We start from the raw sequence: 17,108 nt of genomic DNA, 5'->3' as shown, positions 1-17,108 counted from the left end.
GGATTCTGTTGCCGCTGCCTTCTTGGCCCTCTTGCTGCCGCCTCTACTTAGGGCCCCTGCTCTCCAGGCTTGCCACCGCTCTCCAGGCTTGCCCAGGTTTGCCCTCGCTCTCCACGCTCGCCCAGGCTTGCCCTCGCTCTCCCCTGCTCCGCTTTCCTGCTCTTTCCAACCCCCCCTCTGCTCCCCGCCGCTGCTCTCCTGCGGCCCCGCCCCCTTCTCCTGTCTCCCGCTCCCTATTCGCCGCCCCGCTCCCGCCTCCCAGATGCTCCTCCCTCCCACTTCGCCATAAATGTCGGGGAACGCGTGCCGATTGTGCGCCGAAGGCACGCCAAAGGCAAGCCCGTCGACGCCCGCCCACGCCTGGACCGCGCCCAACGCCAGAACCCCTGGACCCCGCCAGAGCCAGCCAACCCGTCTGAGCTACGACGACGCCACCCTCCACGCACTCAACACTGGCCGACATCCAGCCTGCTACCAAGCCACCCCGAAACGCACCCACGGAGCCTTCACCTGCCACGCATGCTACTTCACCTGCACTCGGTCCTGCACCACGCCAGCCAAAGCAGCCGCCAACAACAACCACCTCAAGTGCATCCTGCTCAACACCCGCTCCATCCACAGGCACGCCGTCAAACTATGGGACCTCCTGGACAAAACGGCACCAGACGTCGCCTTCTTCACGGAAACCTGGATGAACGCCTCCTCAGCCCCCGACATCGCCATTGCCTTCCCGGACGGCTACAAGATCATCTGGAGGGACGGCGTCAACCAGACCGGAGGAGGCATCGCCATCGCCCACAGAAACACTATCCGCATCACGACCAACACCGACGACACCCTCGCCACCGCAGAGCACCTGCACTTCCAGATTCACACCGACCCCAAGACCATCCTCAGAGGAACCCTCATCTACAGACCCCCGGGACCACGCTCACACTTCAGCGAGGCCATCGCAGACTTCATCAGCCCGCTCGCCCTCGCCTCCCCCGACTACATCCTCCTAGGAGACCTCAACTTCCACCTGGAAAACGACCAGCACAACAACACCACCGCCCTACTAGACAACCTCACCAACCTCGGATTCAAGCAACTGGTCAACACCCCACCCATTACGCCGGCCACACGCTCGACCCCGTCTTCTCCTCCAGCAACCACATCTCCTTCAGCCACACCACCGAGCTCCACTGGACTGATCACAGCTGCGTACACTTCAACTTCAGGAAAACAACGACCCACCACCGCCCTCAACAAACCCCCCGAAGATGCTGGACCAAGATCACCACCGACCGACTCACCACCTCCTTGAGCCTAAACCCTCCCACCAACACCACAAACCCCAACGAAGGAGCCCCCAACCTCACACAGTGGATCACCGACTGCGCCGACACCCTTGCTCCACTGAAAAACCCTCCCAGCAACCTCAACAGCAAGAAAGCCGCGTGGTTCACCAACGATCTCAAAGACTCCAAGAAATCCTGCCGTGACCTCGAGAAAGCCTGGCGCCACAACCAGTCAACAGAATACATGACAGCCCTCAAGAACGCCACCCGCAAACACCACCAGCTGATCCACACCACCAAAAGGTCATCCTTCAGAGAACGACTGGACAACAACACCCACAACAGCAAGGAACTCTTCAACGTCGTGAAAGAGCTCTCCAACCCCAACGCCAGCAACAACGACATCACGCCTTCTCAAGACCTCTGCAACTCTCTGGCCACCTTTTTTCACCGTAAGATCGTCAACATACACGACAGCTTCGGCGCTCCGAACTCGTACCCCACCACCGAATCTACACCCCCCACCACCACCCTGTGCGCCTGGACTCAGGTCAGCATGGAAGATACCACCCACACGATGAACACCATCCACTCGGGCTCCCCAGCCGATCCCTGCCCACACCACATCTTCAACAAGGCCGACTCCATCATCGCACCCAAACTTCGGGACATCATCAACAACTCCTTCATATCCGCCACCTTCCCGGAGAGCTGGAAGCACGGCGAGATCAGCGCCCTCCTGAAGAAACCCACCGCAGAACCCTCAGACCTCAAGAACTTCCGCCCCATCTCGCTCCTCCCCTTCCGTGCAAAAGTCATCGAGAAAACCGTCAACAAACAGCTGACAGTCTTCCTGGAGACGAACGGCTCCCTCGACATATCGCAGTCCGGATTCCGAGCGAACCACAGCACCGAGACCGCCCTCATCGCGGCCACCGACGACATCCGGACCCTGCTGGACAACTGAGAAACCGCCGCCCTCATCCTGCTTGACCTTTCGGCCGCGTTCGACACGGTCTGCCACCGCACCCTGACAACCCGCCTCCGCCACGCTGGGATCCAAGGAAAGGCCCTGGAATGGATCACCTCCTTCCTCGACGACAGAACCCCAAGAGTCCGTCTCCCACCCTTCCTCGCAGAAGCCAGCAAGATCATCTGCGGCATACCTCAAGGCTCCTCGCTCAGCCCCACCCTCTTCAACGTCTACATGAGCCCCCTCGAAGCCATCGCACGCAAGCACAACCTCAACATCATCTCCTACACCGACGATACCCAACTGATCCTCTCCCTCACCAACGACCCCACCTCCGCCAGAGCCAGCTTCCAGGACGGAATGAAAGACATCGCAGACTGGATGAAGCTCAGCCGCCTGAAACTGAACTCAGACAAGACAGAAGTCCTCATCCTCGGCCCATCCATCTCCGCCTGGGACGACTCCTGGTGTCCCCCTGCTCTGGGCCCCCCACCCAAGCCCACGGACCACGCATGCAACCTGGGCTTCATCCTTGACTCCTCCCTCATGATGGCCAGGCAAGTTAACGCCGTTACCTCCTCCTGCTTCAACACACTCCGCATGCTCCAAAAGATCTTCCGCTGGATCCCCACTGGAACCAGGAAAACGGTCACCCAGGCCCTCGTCACCAGCCGTCTGGACTACGGGAACGCCCTCTACGCTGGGACCACCGCCAAACTATAGAAAAAACTCCCGCGCATCCAGAACGCCTCAGCACGACTCGTTTTGGACATTCCCCGACACAGCCACATCTCCGCCCACCTGAGGGACCTGCACTGGCTCCCCGTCAGCAAGAGGATCACGTTCAGACTCTTCACCCACGCACACAAGGCTCTCCACGACTTGGGCCCCGAATACCTCAACAACCGCCTCACGTTCTACACGCCAACCCGCCAGCTCTGCTCTGCCAGCCTCGCCCTCGCCACTGTCCCACGGATCCGCAGAACCACCACCGGAGGAAGATCCTTCACCTACCTGGCGGCCAAGACCTGGAACACCATCCCCACCCACCTACGACTCACCCAGGACCATCTCTCCTTCAAGAAGCAACTCAAGACCTGGCTTTTCGAGCAGTAGCAGCCCTCCCCAGCTCCTTGAGACCCTAGCGGGTGAGTAGCGCGATTTACAAATGTTCTTGATTGATTGATTTAGTGTCTAAAAGCATGCCACTGCATCACAATGTCTGTCTGGCAGTCATTCGGATGGTGCTTCCCCATTCTATCATGAATTCAACTATACAATTATCTACAAATATAACAGGAAAAATTCTAATCTTTGTGCTACCACATTTTATATCAGAAAACAATTCACCTTACAGAGATAGCGAACATGGCCTTTTATAAGTATATTGCCAAGCATAATGGGACAGTGCTCTCCTGATATCTCTCAATGAATATGCTTGTATTAATTCAAGCAAACATTTTCTCTACTATCTTTTCGTACTTTACTATCTCATTACCATATATTTGAAGAGTCCCTATGGCCAAGGGTCCCCCCTGAAGATCATTCATGGTGGGACCATAATACGAAACTATTATGCATGAAGGACTGAGTCAATTTAAATGTACATTTGCCTATTGTCCTTAAGGATGAGTCATCAACGTAATTATACGACCATTCTGTAGCCGTTGAATAAGTATAGCTGTTCCTCCATGACATGCAGTGGCACTAGCAAATATAATCTCCTGAATCCAACTATACTTAACCATCCCCAGAATAAAATACCTATGGTTATTTTGGAAGCTTGTGTTTCATGAATTAATATGATCTGTGCTTAATTGAGAGCTTACCTTTCTAATTTTTTTTTAATCCATTCAGGTTAATAGTCACAACCTTGAGCATTCTTTATTATTCTTAAACTGATATACATTTTTCTCCTGGCAGTGTTCTTTTTTTGTCACCAGTCCCTTAGCCCACCCCTCACCTTCCCTTTCAGACCCTTTTATCCTGGTGATTTTGATCATCACCAAGATTCAATAACAGCCCAGTTCCTTCTCTTCTTGCTTCATACTCAATGCACTTGGAAACATTCAGGGAGGTAGTGTTTCTGTTATATCTCCAGCAGATAATTTGATTCGGTAGTTTATATGGATCCCTCTTTTAACCGTTATCATTTCTAGAGATATGCTAGTTTGAAGTTTTTTTTTTTTTTGTCTTCTTACTTCAGTGGATTAATGAAACACATACATGTCTTCCTGTCAAGCTACTTTCAAATCAATCACAGCCTTTATTGCTGCAGAGATTCCCATTTTTTTCATTCAGACTTCAGAGTTCTCATCTCTCTCAAATGGTTTGCAGTAGAAAAAGCATAATCAGGTAATATAAGAAAAATGAGATGTTGAGGATTTGATTTTTTTAAATCATAAATCTTGATTAGTATTTTATCTTTAAGAATGTAGTTTTGAAAGAACACTATGATAGCTCTGTTTTTGGTGGCAATAAAGGGATACGATGTATCTTAGAGATTGGCAAGAACTTGGGATAATTGTCCCTATCTTTCTCTAATGTTTTGCTCTTAGCAGTTGTGTCTTTGTTTTTATGAAGGATGAGATCTACATGCCATCTACTCACCTTTGCACACAGTTTGTTTCATAAGGTTACATTAAATTTTAAATGCTGTATTAATTGTTTGTATCTGTTTTTTATAATAGCACGTGAAGGTAATATATCTTATGCTTTGGAATATTGTAATTGGTTTTAATTAACTACACAATAAAGAATTTCATTCATTCATTCATTCATTCATAAGGTTAAGTTGTTTCTTAAATCTCTTTTGCATTTCAGTTTCTAATTTCACTACTGGTTCATATATCTGTGTAATATCTTATACTATCATTTCCACTTTTTCAGGTAATTCACCCTCCTTCCAATTTAGGTATTAAATTGCTCATTATGTATCTTTTAGGTGGTTTTAATCTTCGTGACCTCCTTCAAGATTAATTTAAGCAACGTCTTAACTGAAGTTTCAGTATGTATCTGACTTTCTTCTAACATTTTAGAACTTATCTTCTCTGTCTTATGCCACTTTTGTAATCCCTTCCTGTTTCGTCGGACCCTATGACATGCTGTGATCATTACTAGATTCTGTTAGATAACTTGCGATGATGGAATCAGTTTATTGATGTTAAGGCTGGTACTTGGAGTTCTCTTGGAGAATATATGATGTATAGTGTAAGGGTACCTGTCCACTTTATTATTTGCGATGGGGAGCAAGGCTTTCCTGGAATTTGATCAACTGAAAGTTGCTCTTTTTGCTCCTATTAAAGTGACTTGCTATCCTCTCTTGTTTTAAATAGCTTCCTTCCCCTTTCTGCGCCTTTGTTTGGGTTTTGTTAGGCGAGAGAGAATTGGCCATTTGTCTGATTAAGTTCCGCAGAATGTGTCTTGTCTCTGTACTAAAATAAGAGAGGTAGGCACAGCTAACTATCGAAGTATAGTTTCTTGCTTTATCACTAAGACTATTTTTAACTTCCTTTTGTTTATATTGAAATCTAGCAGCTGTGATTACAGGGAAACTCTGTTCTAAGTGGGAAGCCTCATTTGATGTACCTATTATATGTTTCTTATTCTGTCACAAGTCATCTTCTCAATGTGTCCTGAACATGAAGCATCAACCTATTGTTTTCCAACCATCTCCACCTCTGTTTTCTTCTCCTGGGTAAGTGAATATTTGGTGCTTTGTCTGACGGCCATCAATTCGGGAGGAGTTGAGGCTAACTCCCATTCTATCAAAATGTTCTTCGTATCACAGGTTGCTTGTTCACAATCTTAACCTGAAGCATTCTCCTCTAGCTCCTTGCTGCAATCTTCGTGCAACCATAGCACTTGGAAGCAAGTTTTGTGATTTTGTTCCCCTCCTTTTATCCACCAAGAGATGTGACCAAGGAATAAATCAGTCCTATTCCATGAGTTCATTCTAAACCAGTGCTGGGGGTATCTTCCATTCTACTGTGTTTGGATCCTACTTGGCTTGTGTGAGTCTTGGGGAGAAAATATTTCCCTTCCTCAGTCTCTCTGTAATTTAAACTATGAATAGGCAGGTCGCTCCCCACGCCGCACAGCGTCACCTGTGTGACCCTGCCCTTGAGTCCCAGCTGCCAGTGAATAGAGTTCAAGTCCCTCCTCCACCCGCAGGCTACCACCTGCGCCTCATCCCTTGTGGCAAGTGGTAGGCCGTAAGTCTGCTTTGGTTGTATTTGTATTGCCTTTTGTTTTAATTGTTTATTTGTTTTGTTTTCATTCCTCCTTTCCATCTTGCATTACTCTGTGCCCTGTGCCCTTTTTTGCCTTCTGCATCCCTTGCAGTTCCTCCTCCCATTTTTTCCCGCCGCTACGTCCCCTGCGGCCCCGCTTGCCCATTCGTCCACTCCCTCTTCCCAGCTGCTCCTCCCTCCCACCTCCTCTTCTTATGGCGGCCGCTGTGTGGCTGTGCAGCGGATGCACCCAAGGCACTCCTAAGGCAAGTCCGTCTGTGCCCCTCCACAGCTGGACCGCGCCCAGCGCCAGAACACCTGGCCCCCGCGAACACCACGATGCCCATCTCCGATACGATGCCAGCACCCTCCACGCACTCAACACCGGACGCTCACACACCTTCTTCCTGGCCGCCCCAAATGGCACCCAAGGACCCTTCTCCTGCTGGCACTGCAGCTTCACCAGCATCCGATCCGCCAACCCACCCACCGTGAAAGAATGCAACCACCTCAGATGTATTCTTCTCAACACCCGCTCCACCCGTAAACACGCCGTTGAACTCTGGGACCTACTGGACTCCACCTCCCCAGACGTCGCCTTCCTGACAGAGACCTGGATGAACCCCTCCTCGGCTCCCGACATCACCACAGCCATCCCGTACGGCTACAAGATTACCCGCAGGGACCGCACCAACGGAACAGGAGGAGGAATTGCCATCGTCCACAGGAACACTCTCAGAGTCTTGACCAACACCGCCGACACCCTCATCACCGCCGAACACCTGCACTTCCAGATCCTCACCGATCCCAACACCACTCTCAGAGGAACCCTCGTCTACAGACCCCCCCGAACCCTGGCCACAGTTCAGCAAATCCATCGCCGACTTCGTCCGTAAACACGCCCTCGCATCCACAGACTACCTCCTCCTCGGGGACCTGAACTTCCACCTCAAGAACAACAACGACACCAATTCCACTACCTTTATCGACAATCTCACCAACCTCGGACTCAGAGAGCTTGTCACAACACCCACCCACTCTGCCGGCCACACGCTTGACCCCATCTTCTCCGCAAGCTCCCACGTCTCCTTCAGCCACACCACGAACTCCACTGGACCAACCATCACTGCATCCACTTCACCTTCCGGAGACCCACCACGGCACTCAACAGATCCCTCGCCGCTGCTGGAGCAAAGTCACTGAAGACCAGCTAACCACCACCCTCTCCAGGGCCCACCCACCGACCCCACCGACCCTGACACCGCCGCCCGCAACCTCAGACAGTGGATCGACGACTGCACCAACACCCTCGCCCCGATGAAGAAACCCTCCAACAGAAACACCAGCAAGAACGCCAGATGGTCAACTGAGGACCTCCAGGCCTCCAAGCAAACTTGCAGAAAACTAGAGAAGAAATGGCACCGGGAACCAACACAGGACAGCTAAACAGCCCACAAGAACGCCACCCGCAGACACTATCACCTCATCAGATCCGCCAAAAGGGCATCCTTCAAAGACTGCCTAGACGGCAATGCACACAATAGCAAAGAACTCTTCAACATCATGAAAGAACTCTCCAACCCCAGCTCCAACACCAACAACATCCCACCCTCACAAGACCTGTGCGACTCCCTTGCCACCTTCTTCCATCGCAAGATCGCAGACATCCACGACAGCTTCAACGTCACGACCGCCCCGACAGCACTGAGACCTCCGCCCCCACGGCCACCATCCACCCTGGTCTCCTGGACCAACATAAACGACGACGACACCATCAAAATCATGAACACCATCCACTCCGGATCTCCATCAGACCCATGCCCACACCAAATTTTCAATAAAGCCAGCACCACCATTGCACCCCATCTCCAGAAAGCCATCAACATCTTCTTCGGGACAGCGACCTTCCCGGAGAGCTGGAGTCACGCCGAGAACAATGCCTTACTCAAAAAACCCAAGGCTGACCCTAATGACCTCAAGAACTTCCGGCCCATCTCCCTTCTCCCATTCCCGGCGAAGATCACCGAGAAGACTGCCAACAGACAACTGACCCACTACCTTGAGGAGAACAGCATCCTGGACCCATCCCAGTCCAGGTTCCGCAGCAACCACAGCACTGAAACTGCCCTCATTGCCACCACCGATGACATCAGGACCCTGCTGGACAATGGTGAATATGCGGCCCTCATCCTCCTGGACCTGTCAGCCGCCTTCGAAACTGTCTGTCACCACACCCTACGCGCACGCCTCTACGACGCTGGGATCCGAGAGAAGGTTCTGGCTGGACTGGACCGCCTCCTTCCTCTCCGGCAGAACCCAGAGCGTCCGCCTCTGCCCCTTCCTCTCCGAAGCCACCGAGATCATCTGCAGCGTACCCCAGGGCTCATCCCTCAGCCCGACATTGTTCAACATCTACATGGCACTACTCGCCCACATCGCCCGACTACATGACCTCAACATCATCTCCTACGCTGACGACACCCAACTGATCCTTTCCCTCACCAAGGACCCCCTCACCGCCAAAACCAACCTCCACGAAGGAATGAAAGCTGTCGCCGAGTAGATGAAGAACAGCCTTCGGAAGCCGACTGCACTGGGAACAGTACCAACACCCACCGACCACGCACGCAACCTGGGGTTCATCACACCCCACCTGAGAGACCTGCACTGGCTTCCCGTCAACAAAAGGATTACCTTCAAGCTCCTCATCCACGCACAGAAGACACTCCACAACACCAGACCGGCATATCTCAACAGTTGACTCACCTTCTACACCCCAACCGCCAGCTCTGCTCCACTGACCTCGCTCTCGCCACTGTCCCCCGCATCCGAAGAGCGACCTCCGGCAACAGATCGTTCTCCCACCTCGCCGCCAAGACCTGGAACACCCTCCCATCCTACGACAGCAGACCCAGGACCTGCTAACCTTCAGAAGACTACTCAAGACCTCTCTATTTGAGCAATAGAAGCATCTCCCCTCAGCACCTTGAGACCCCCACGGGTCAGTAGTGCAGTTTATAAATGCGGTGATTGATTGAATGGCAGACCTCACCCCTGATCCTTTCAAGTTAATGAAGTTTTTGGATCCGCCTAGCTGTCTTCTCTGGGCTACTAAGAATCAAATACTCCAAACCCTGTCAATCTTGTCACCAAGCCTATGCCATTGTTTTGCTCTCTGGGCAGTTTTTACTCCCCATAGATGTCAAGCATTTGCTGGGCAGTAGCTTGCAAGCTAATTCAAATGAACCTCAAGGAGATTCCGGCAGAGAAAAATTAACTTTCTGAAGGATATGTTTCCTAGATATTTATTGAAAAGCTAACATCAATGAATTGGACTTTTAACTTTTTCCTGTTGAAAGTTACAGATTACATTTTATAATTTGTACTTTGACATTTTCTAGGCGCCAGCTCCCGCCGTGCTGCTGAAAAAATCTTGTGTGGTCTAGTCACTGGAGAAACATGCCAACTGTATTTTACACATGTTCCACTTAAAAATACCAGGCACTCTTTCTTGTGGATGACAAGGTGTAGTTAATGGTGATATATTAATATTTTGTGAAAAGCAGAGGTTCCCACCTGTCAAAAAGAGTTGGTTTGACTGCAGTTGTATTGGCCATTACAGTAATTGTACGCATGGTAGGCCAAAAGCCATGCTTTACTGGTCAACCCTCTGGATGGCAACCATTGGTGCTGCAGTACACAGGTGGTATTTAAATATGTCACTCAGGGATATACTATTTTAACCATGTTTAAAGGAGGAAGCACAGACACTATCCTCTTGTTTAGCAAGATTAAAGTCCACAGCGTTAAAAAAACAGCAAAAATAGAGGACAGAAAAAGGCTACAAACCTAGGGTGACCATCCAGAAAAGCGGGATTGCTACACCAATCTTTCCTTTCATTGTGGAATATCCCTCAAATGTATAAGTGTGTTAATGGTAATTCCACTTGAAAAGAGTCAGATTCCTTTAAGCACCTCATGATGCTCCACTATTCTGTACGTCTTGCAATGCCACCAGAAATGCAGGCAAAATGGACATCCAATCTGAACAGGGCCATACTTCCCGTTCCATCATTCTGGCATTTCCAGGTGAACCACGGGCTGGGGAGCTTGTTTTAAAAGCATGATGGGCTGGCTGCTATGACACAATCATGGCCAGAGGCTTCTTTATAGTTCTTGACACCTGAAGTATGGTGGTGGTTTGAACATTTGGATTGAATTAGGCCATGAATCTAAAATGACCTGGTCAAAACTATGGTTGATAGTAATGCCAGAATGAAAGACCACTATGAAAATGATGCCAGTCTTTCACATTTGAGTACAGAGTGTCCATAACATGCAAGGGAAAAGACTCCACATCTTATGGGGACTACAATGAGGCAATTATATTTCGTTGCTGCATTTGTTTTGGTCTTCATGCTCCTGATGTACTGACATTGTACCCCAATTTAAGAGCACATTCCCCAGGCCACAAACGTTGATAGGAATGTCATTATCCACCACAGAAATGTTAAAAACAAATTGCCCTGGGTTTTTTCCTCAAGGTAGCTCCTCCAGTGACAGAAACATACTTTGGTCGAAATATCCTCACAAAAGGCGCAAGATGGAGCATGTTTTCCTCCATCATTGTGCCACAGGTAACAACTCTGCCACACTGATGAGCAATAAAACAAAGTTTACTTCAAGATTGATATTTTAAATGTCTAACTTTTTGTTTATCCTTTTAGAACAATATTTGATGAGCAGAAGCTACTTGAATTTGCTAAACTGGGATGTTACCTGGAGTATGACCTCTTTGGTACGGAACTACTTAATTACCAATTCAACCCTAAAGTGGATATGCCATCAGACAATGAAAGAATCAACAGGTATTGTTAATATTTTATTTGATAGAAAAACATGTTTCAATATACTCTGCCCCCTTGTCTATTCAAACATCAAAATATGCAAGCAGGAATAAAAATGTTATTTTGTGGAGTAAGTCTATCACAGGTTAAGTGTTTATGTCTTAGGAAAATTAAACTTTTAAGCTTTGTGCAGCTTTTGTGTTACTGAACATTTGCACTACATCAGCTTTTCAGTCTGTTTGGTTTGTATATCAAAAAAAGTTTTGAAATATTGAGGTGCCAATTTATTGTTGCCTAAATATGGAGCACCGAAATGTCATGAAGGTAATTACATAAAGGTAAGTTTATCTCTACTAATCTTAACTTCACATTGTCGTACCTTGAAGGTATATATCTCGTCAAGGCACAGACCCTTGTTAAATCAGAAAATGAATATGTTGTTGTAAACACATTAAACAGCCAGTGATTTGACTCATCGTTATGTGGTAAAGCTCCAATAGTTTATTAACCCTTGCTTTATTGGTCAAATATGTTATGCATCAAGCCCAAGTGGACAGTCATCATCAGTTAATTCACAGTTGATGATAATGATTCAGTAAATGCATGCGCATTGTAAAGTGTTGAGTATGAGGGTACCCATTAAAGATGTTTCCTTTCCTTTTCTGCCCATGGCACTTAAATATTCAATCCAGATTCAAACAGTTCCCATTTAAATGTCCATCGATAAGTACTATCCACACAATCACATTGAATCTTGATAGAGCGCACACAGCACTCTAAAATGTAGGGGTGCATTATACTCATGGTTTAAATGCATTTATCTATTGTTCTGTTGTGTGCAGTGTATTACGTTTATCAAATGCATTCATTTAACATCGTAAACATAGAATCATAATGTATATCTTTAAGTAGGATTTATATTGGTTAGAGACACCATAATTTCTGTATACATATGTGCAGAATGATATTATATCCATAATAATGTAATCGTGCGTTAAAGTTGCCTGCACTGTAGGCCCAGAGTTAAAAGTTGTTGATAGTTTCGAAAGCTCTGGTTGCTGAAAAAATAATTAAATTTATCTTTGTGTGTGCCAGAACAGTATGCTCTCACCCCACTGCAGGTATTGGAATTCAACATCATTATTTTAGTTTAAGGAGATAACTGGAATGTCTTTGTAAAGTCTGAGAAGCGGAAAGGGAGATTTCTTCTGTGCCTGGCCTATCTACACACCAAGGTCACTAGAAGCAAAGAAGATTTAATTACTGAAGTTATGGAAAATCAGCGCAACCTCAGAGACTGAAATAATTCATCATGTGATACCTTTGGGAGAGGGCTGAGCTTGTCTTTTTGTATTATTATTCGCAGGGACAGGAAAAGGAACTTCTAGATTTTTGGAGGAGAAGCAGCATTTTAAGAGTGAGCTCCATAGCCTTAAGCCACTTTTGACCCATTTGACGTGAGTACTTCTAAGGAAGTCTACACATGCTGACACCTTTAAGAAATGAGATAGGTAAACCAGCCGAGACATCATTAATGAGAGTAGTGTAGGGAAAGATAATTTATGCTTTCTTTCCTATTGAAAAAGGACTTGGATTCCGCCTCCATTTTGGGTTGTGTACTAATTTCGGAGTTTCTGTGTCTTCTATGCCGAATCAATTATATGCGTAGATTTGGCTCCGTATTGATTTTCCTGTACCTATATTCATTAATTCTCCGTTGTGTATACATTCAATTATTTTTGGCCTTATAATAAAATCCATAAACTAGAATTCGGAGTCTGTGACCTTTAAAGCATTACTACATTGTAAGTATAATCTTGACGTGTTTATTCCCCTCGACAACTTTCAGCAGGCAAATAGAAGACCATCAGTGCTAAATTTGGAAGATAATGCAAGGTCCAAATTTGGCGATATCAATCTCAATGGTGGATGTTTTTATTTTTTATGTGGAATATGAAAAATGTATCCATGTCTTAAGGTGTCCAATAATGTTTTAGATGATATTCTAAAATATAAGTATTTAAAACAGTAGACAAGGTAGGAAACAGAAAATTAAACTTGTTGGATCCTGGCATTCAAGAATTATGGTATCAGTAATTGCCCAGGAGATAAGACCTCCGAAGAGCATCTCTTGGAGACTTTTGAGGCAGAGAGAGTTATGAAAAGAGAGAGCATTTGTAAAAGAGTACCATATGTTGAAATGCTTAGGTATACATGACCTTTGATTGAATTTAGATTATTTTCCTTACCAATTTTGTTCTCTGGCTCAATCTCAAGCGGGCGCATCTTCACCATACCCTGAGATGTAAGGAATTAACAATTTCATCCTTACGCGCTAAAGCTTTCAAGTTCCAAGACTTGGTAGGTCTCTTAAGAACAGAAAATCAGTCACTCAAATGGAATTTGTAGAGTACATGGCAACTCCACAGTGGTTTTCCAGCACTTGTAGAGCAATGATCAGAAAACCAAACAAGAGCTCAGAATTACCAGATCCTAAGTAGTTTCCAGAGCAAAACATGTGAGTTGCAAAAATGCAGATCTAATGAGACATTTCACTGCAGATTCCTTACCTTTGAGTTATCCCTAGGCACCAGACTGGATATGGAAAACTTTCTGCACCAGTCCCTCTGCGAATTATAGGGCATCGAGTGACTCCGTAGAGATGTCGTCCACTGGATGTGACATCAACAGAGTCCATATAAGCCCCCCCTTGATGAGCTGACGTCAGTTTCTTCCTTTCTGTGCTTCCGCCAGATCCGGACAGCAGTACTGCTGCCCTTCTTTGGCCTATCTCGACAATGACACAGTGCGCTTTTTTCTGGTTGTGCTCAGTGGATGTCGATGTCAGTCCTGCACCCTCATTCTGTTTGCATTTGGTGTCTGGGTGTGCACCGTGACTCCCAAGGCTGCGGTTCATGTCTTTAGCTTCAGTCCCCGGCATTGCAGGATCGTGGCATGACACTTTTGGTGACACAGTGGTCGAAGGTCCCTTGTCGATCGCGGTCTTCTTCTCCCTCCAAGGACCGCTCATGGCCATGCTCCTGAACGAAGTCCTTCATCTTCCTGTTGACTAATAAGTCACGCTGTAGGCAGTCGAAGTTGCGGTTATTCCCGACTTTGCTGCACCTGCGTGGTAATTCTGACACACCTCCAATTTCTCTGGTTTCTGAGTTGGAGGGAGTCTACCCTTTATCTTCCAGTATTTCCCAGCACCGAGGCTACTCTGGATCACATGAGGGATTACCATCTCTCCCTTCATGATATTTTTGCTTCTCTGCCTCATTCTGGTGCACGTATCTGCCACAAGGAGGCCAACGGAGCCTTGACTGATTTGTGCTGGAGAGACCTCCCTTGGAATCAGTGAGGTCCTCTGGTTCTGTGATCTAATCCATATCAGCTCCGGTGCACAGCCCTTCGGAGTTCCCACCTGTGATGCCAGTGTTGGATCCACCGGCTCTGATGTCAACGGCTCAGACCGCTGCTACTTTGGCTTTCCTTCCTGATGCTGAGATATTGCCTCTTCATCGGGTGAGGCATCAGCAGAACAGTCCTTTTCAGGCTCCCTTCCTCTGCCTTCAGAGGAACCCCTTGCTATTTTCCCTCGAGAGAGAGACAAGTATTTTGGTGATCTTTGTGATGACATAAGTGGCACTACCTAGCCTCCTCCGGAGTTTCATTGGGTGTCCGACATTGGAGAGGCTAGTGGCTCTGACTCTTCCCCATCCTCAGACTTGTTTTCTCCTCTTAGCTGCACTACTGAGGCTAGCTCTACTTTTGCTGAGCTTCTGCAGAGGGTTGCTGTGGTTCTGTAGCTGCAGCTACCTTCTTTGGAGGTGGCCATTCATCCTCGAATTGTGGTACTTCATCAGGGCCAGATGGGGGCCCACTTTGATATTATGTTGGGCTCTTGGGCTAACTCTGTTTTATTGGCCTCCATGGACCGGCCTATAGCTCAAAGGCACCGCGCTGCTCCTGGAGACTCAATCTACCTCTTCTGACAGCCTATTCCACACAGCTTTGTGATTCAGGCTGCTACACCCTCCCCTGATATTGGCACCCAGCCTGACGTCCCTCCAGACAGGGAGTCTAAAAGTCCTGATGTTCTTGGTTGATATATCTTTTCTGCCACCAGTTCCGCTTTGCGGTCCCTTAATACCGCTTATGTTCTAGGCTGTTTTTCTCAAGAGTTGTGGGATTCAGTCTTGTGCCTTCTCCCTTCCATCCCTGATGACACCCAGGAACACTCTTACTCAGCTGCTCCAGGGTGACCATCAGGTGGCTAATTTGCTGATTCGCTGTGGCATGGAGACCACAGATTCGGTCAGGCTAGTCATGGGTTTTTCAGTAGCTCTTCGTCAGTGTGCCTGGCTACACACCTATGGTTTTTCAGAGGCTGTTCTCCTTGGTGACCACTCCTTTAGAAGGACAACATCTGTTTGGTGTTCAAACTGACACAACTTCACACTGTTTTCGAGATAGCCTGGGTGGAGCAAAATCGTAATCTCTGCTTGCTATACTGTCCGTTCCTCTTTTTCCCCTGTACTATGTTCATATGGGGTGTGGTCACCTCGTTTTTCTTTTACATGTGAGCCATTTTGGAACAGTACTGTTGGCTTTTTCTTTCACATCACCTATGAGTGGCACCCAGTGATGTGCTCCTGTGTCCCGCAGGTATTTTTGCTAAAGAAGTTCCCAACCTATCAATGACTAGTTATAGTCAATGTTATTGGGGCACATTTTGTTTTATGGCCCTGTTGGCTTCCATGCCTGTTGATGCAAAGTATTCTTTAGTTTATTTCTATCAATGTTCCGTTGAGGTATTCTGCTTGTCTCGGTCAGATGCACTGTTTCGTTTGTCCCTGCCTTCCAGGGTACTTTATCAGTATGCCCTGTGAGAATTCCTCCATATGTTTCTAGACTTTGATACCCCTTATAGGGGATGTCACATTGTGTGATTGGTAGGATGGTGCATGGGGTCTTTCCTTCCTCTTTTCCTTCCACTTTCTCTGGTGCGCTTTTTTCCTAGCAGACGCAAGGAACGAGGCCATACTTTTTGACCTAGGGTACATTCCCAACTCCTGACCTAGGCGATGTTCTTTTCTTTCTTTCTTTCTTAGTGCTTCTTTGTACTAGTTCCCATTATGCATGGGTACAAAGCACTCTTCATTTCTCTCAAGGTCCTTTGTGGATGTACCTTGTTTGTTTCCTGTTGTGGGTAGGTTACTCTGCCGACTTTATTTTCTATGCCACTGCATGGTCTGTTTTTGCTCTGCTTCTGCTCAACGCAAAGCTGTTATTGCTTTTCATTTGTGGGTAAATCACGCTCTTGGGTGATGCAGAAAACCTCACTTTTGATGTCAGAGGAATTGTTGGCTCGACACAAGTTGTCCGTTGGACGCTGGCGATTTCCTTTTGCTTGTGGACCATTCTCTCTTTTTCTCCCTTCTCTTCTGCTGGAAGTGATGAGGTTCTTTCTCCTCCATAGTCATGGTTTACTATGGGTTTCTGGCTGGGGTTCACCAATACCTTCTGACCCTTTATGTGTCCTGTCTCCTTTCAATACATTTCTTTTGTGGCCTCAGCACTTGTTAAGCTCTGTGCGCTGCCATTCTGTCTGTTACTCCAGTTCTTATACTGATCGGTTACTTGTGGACCACAGCTTGTTAGGTCCCCACACTTATTATTCTGTCATTCGCCATTGCTTCAATCAGTCCCCCTCCCTTTTTTCTGTCTCCTTTATTTTTTCTTCTAAGATGGTGACTGGTTGTCTGAATAA

General features: G+C 47.4%; 1 protein-coding gene across 1 annotated transcript in view; it reads left to right on the top strand.

Annotated features, from left to right (window-relative positions):
* The window catches only part of PTER (phosphotriesterase related), a 280,600-nt gene that overhangs the window by 181,532 nt on the left and 81,960 nt on the right, over window positions 1-17,108 (top strand). The window contains exon 4 of the mRNA XM_078663580.1: window positions 11,213-11,353. Coding sequence (XP_078519706.1) covers window positions 11,213-11,353 — 141 coding nt within the window. The remainder of the gene's footprint in view (window positions 1-11,212; window positions 11,354-17,108) is intronic.

The sequence above is a fragment of the Lissotriton helveticus genome, chromosome 10 (genome assembly GCF_964261635.1).
Source record: "Lissotriton helveticus chromosome 10, aLisHel1.1, whole genome shotgun sequence".
In the NCBI taxonomy this organism is placed as follows: Eukaryota; Metazoa; Chordata; class Amphibia; order Caudata; family Salamandridae; genus Lissotriton; species Lissotriton helveticus.
This window is presented reverse-complemented; position numbering and strand designations above follow the sequence as displayed.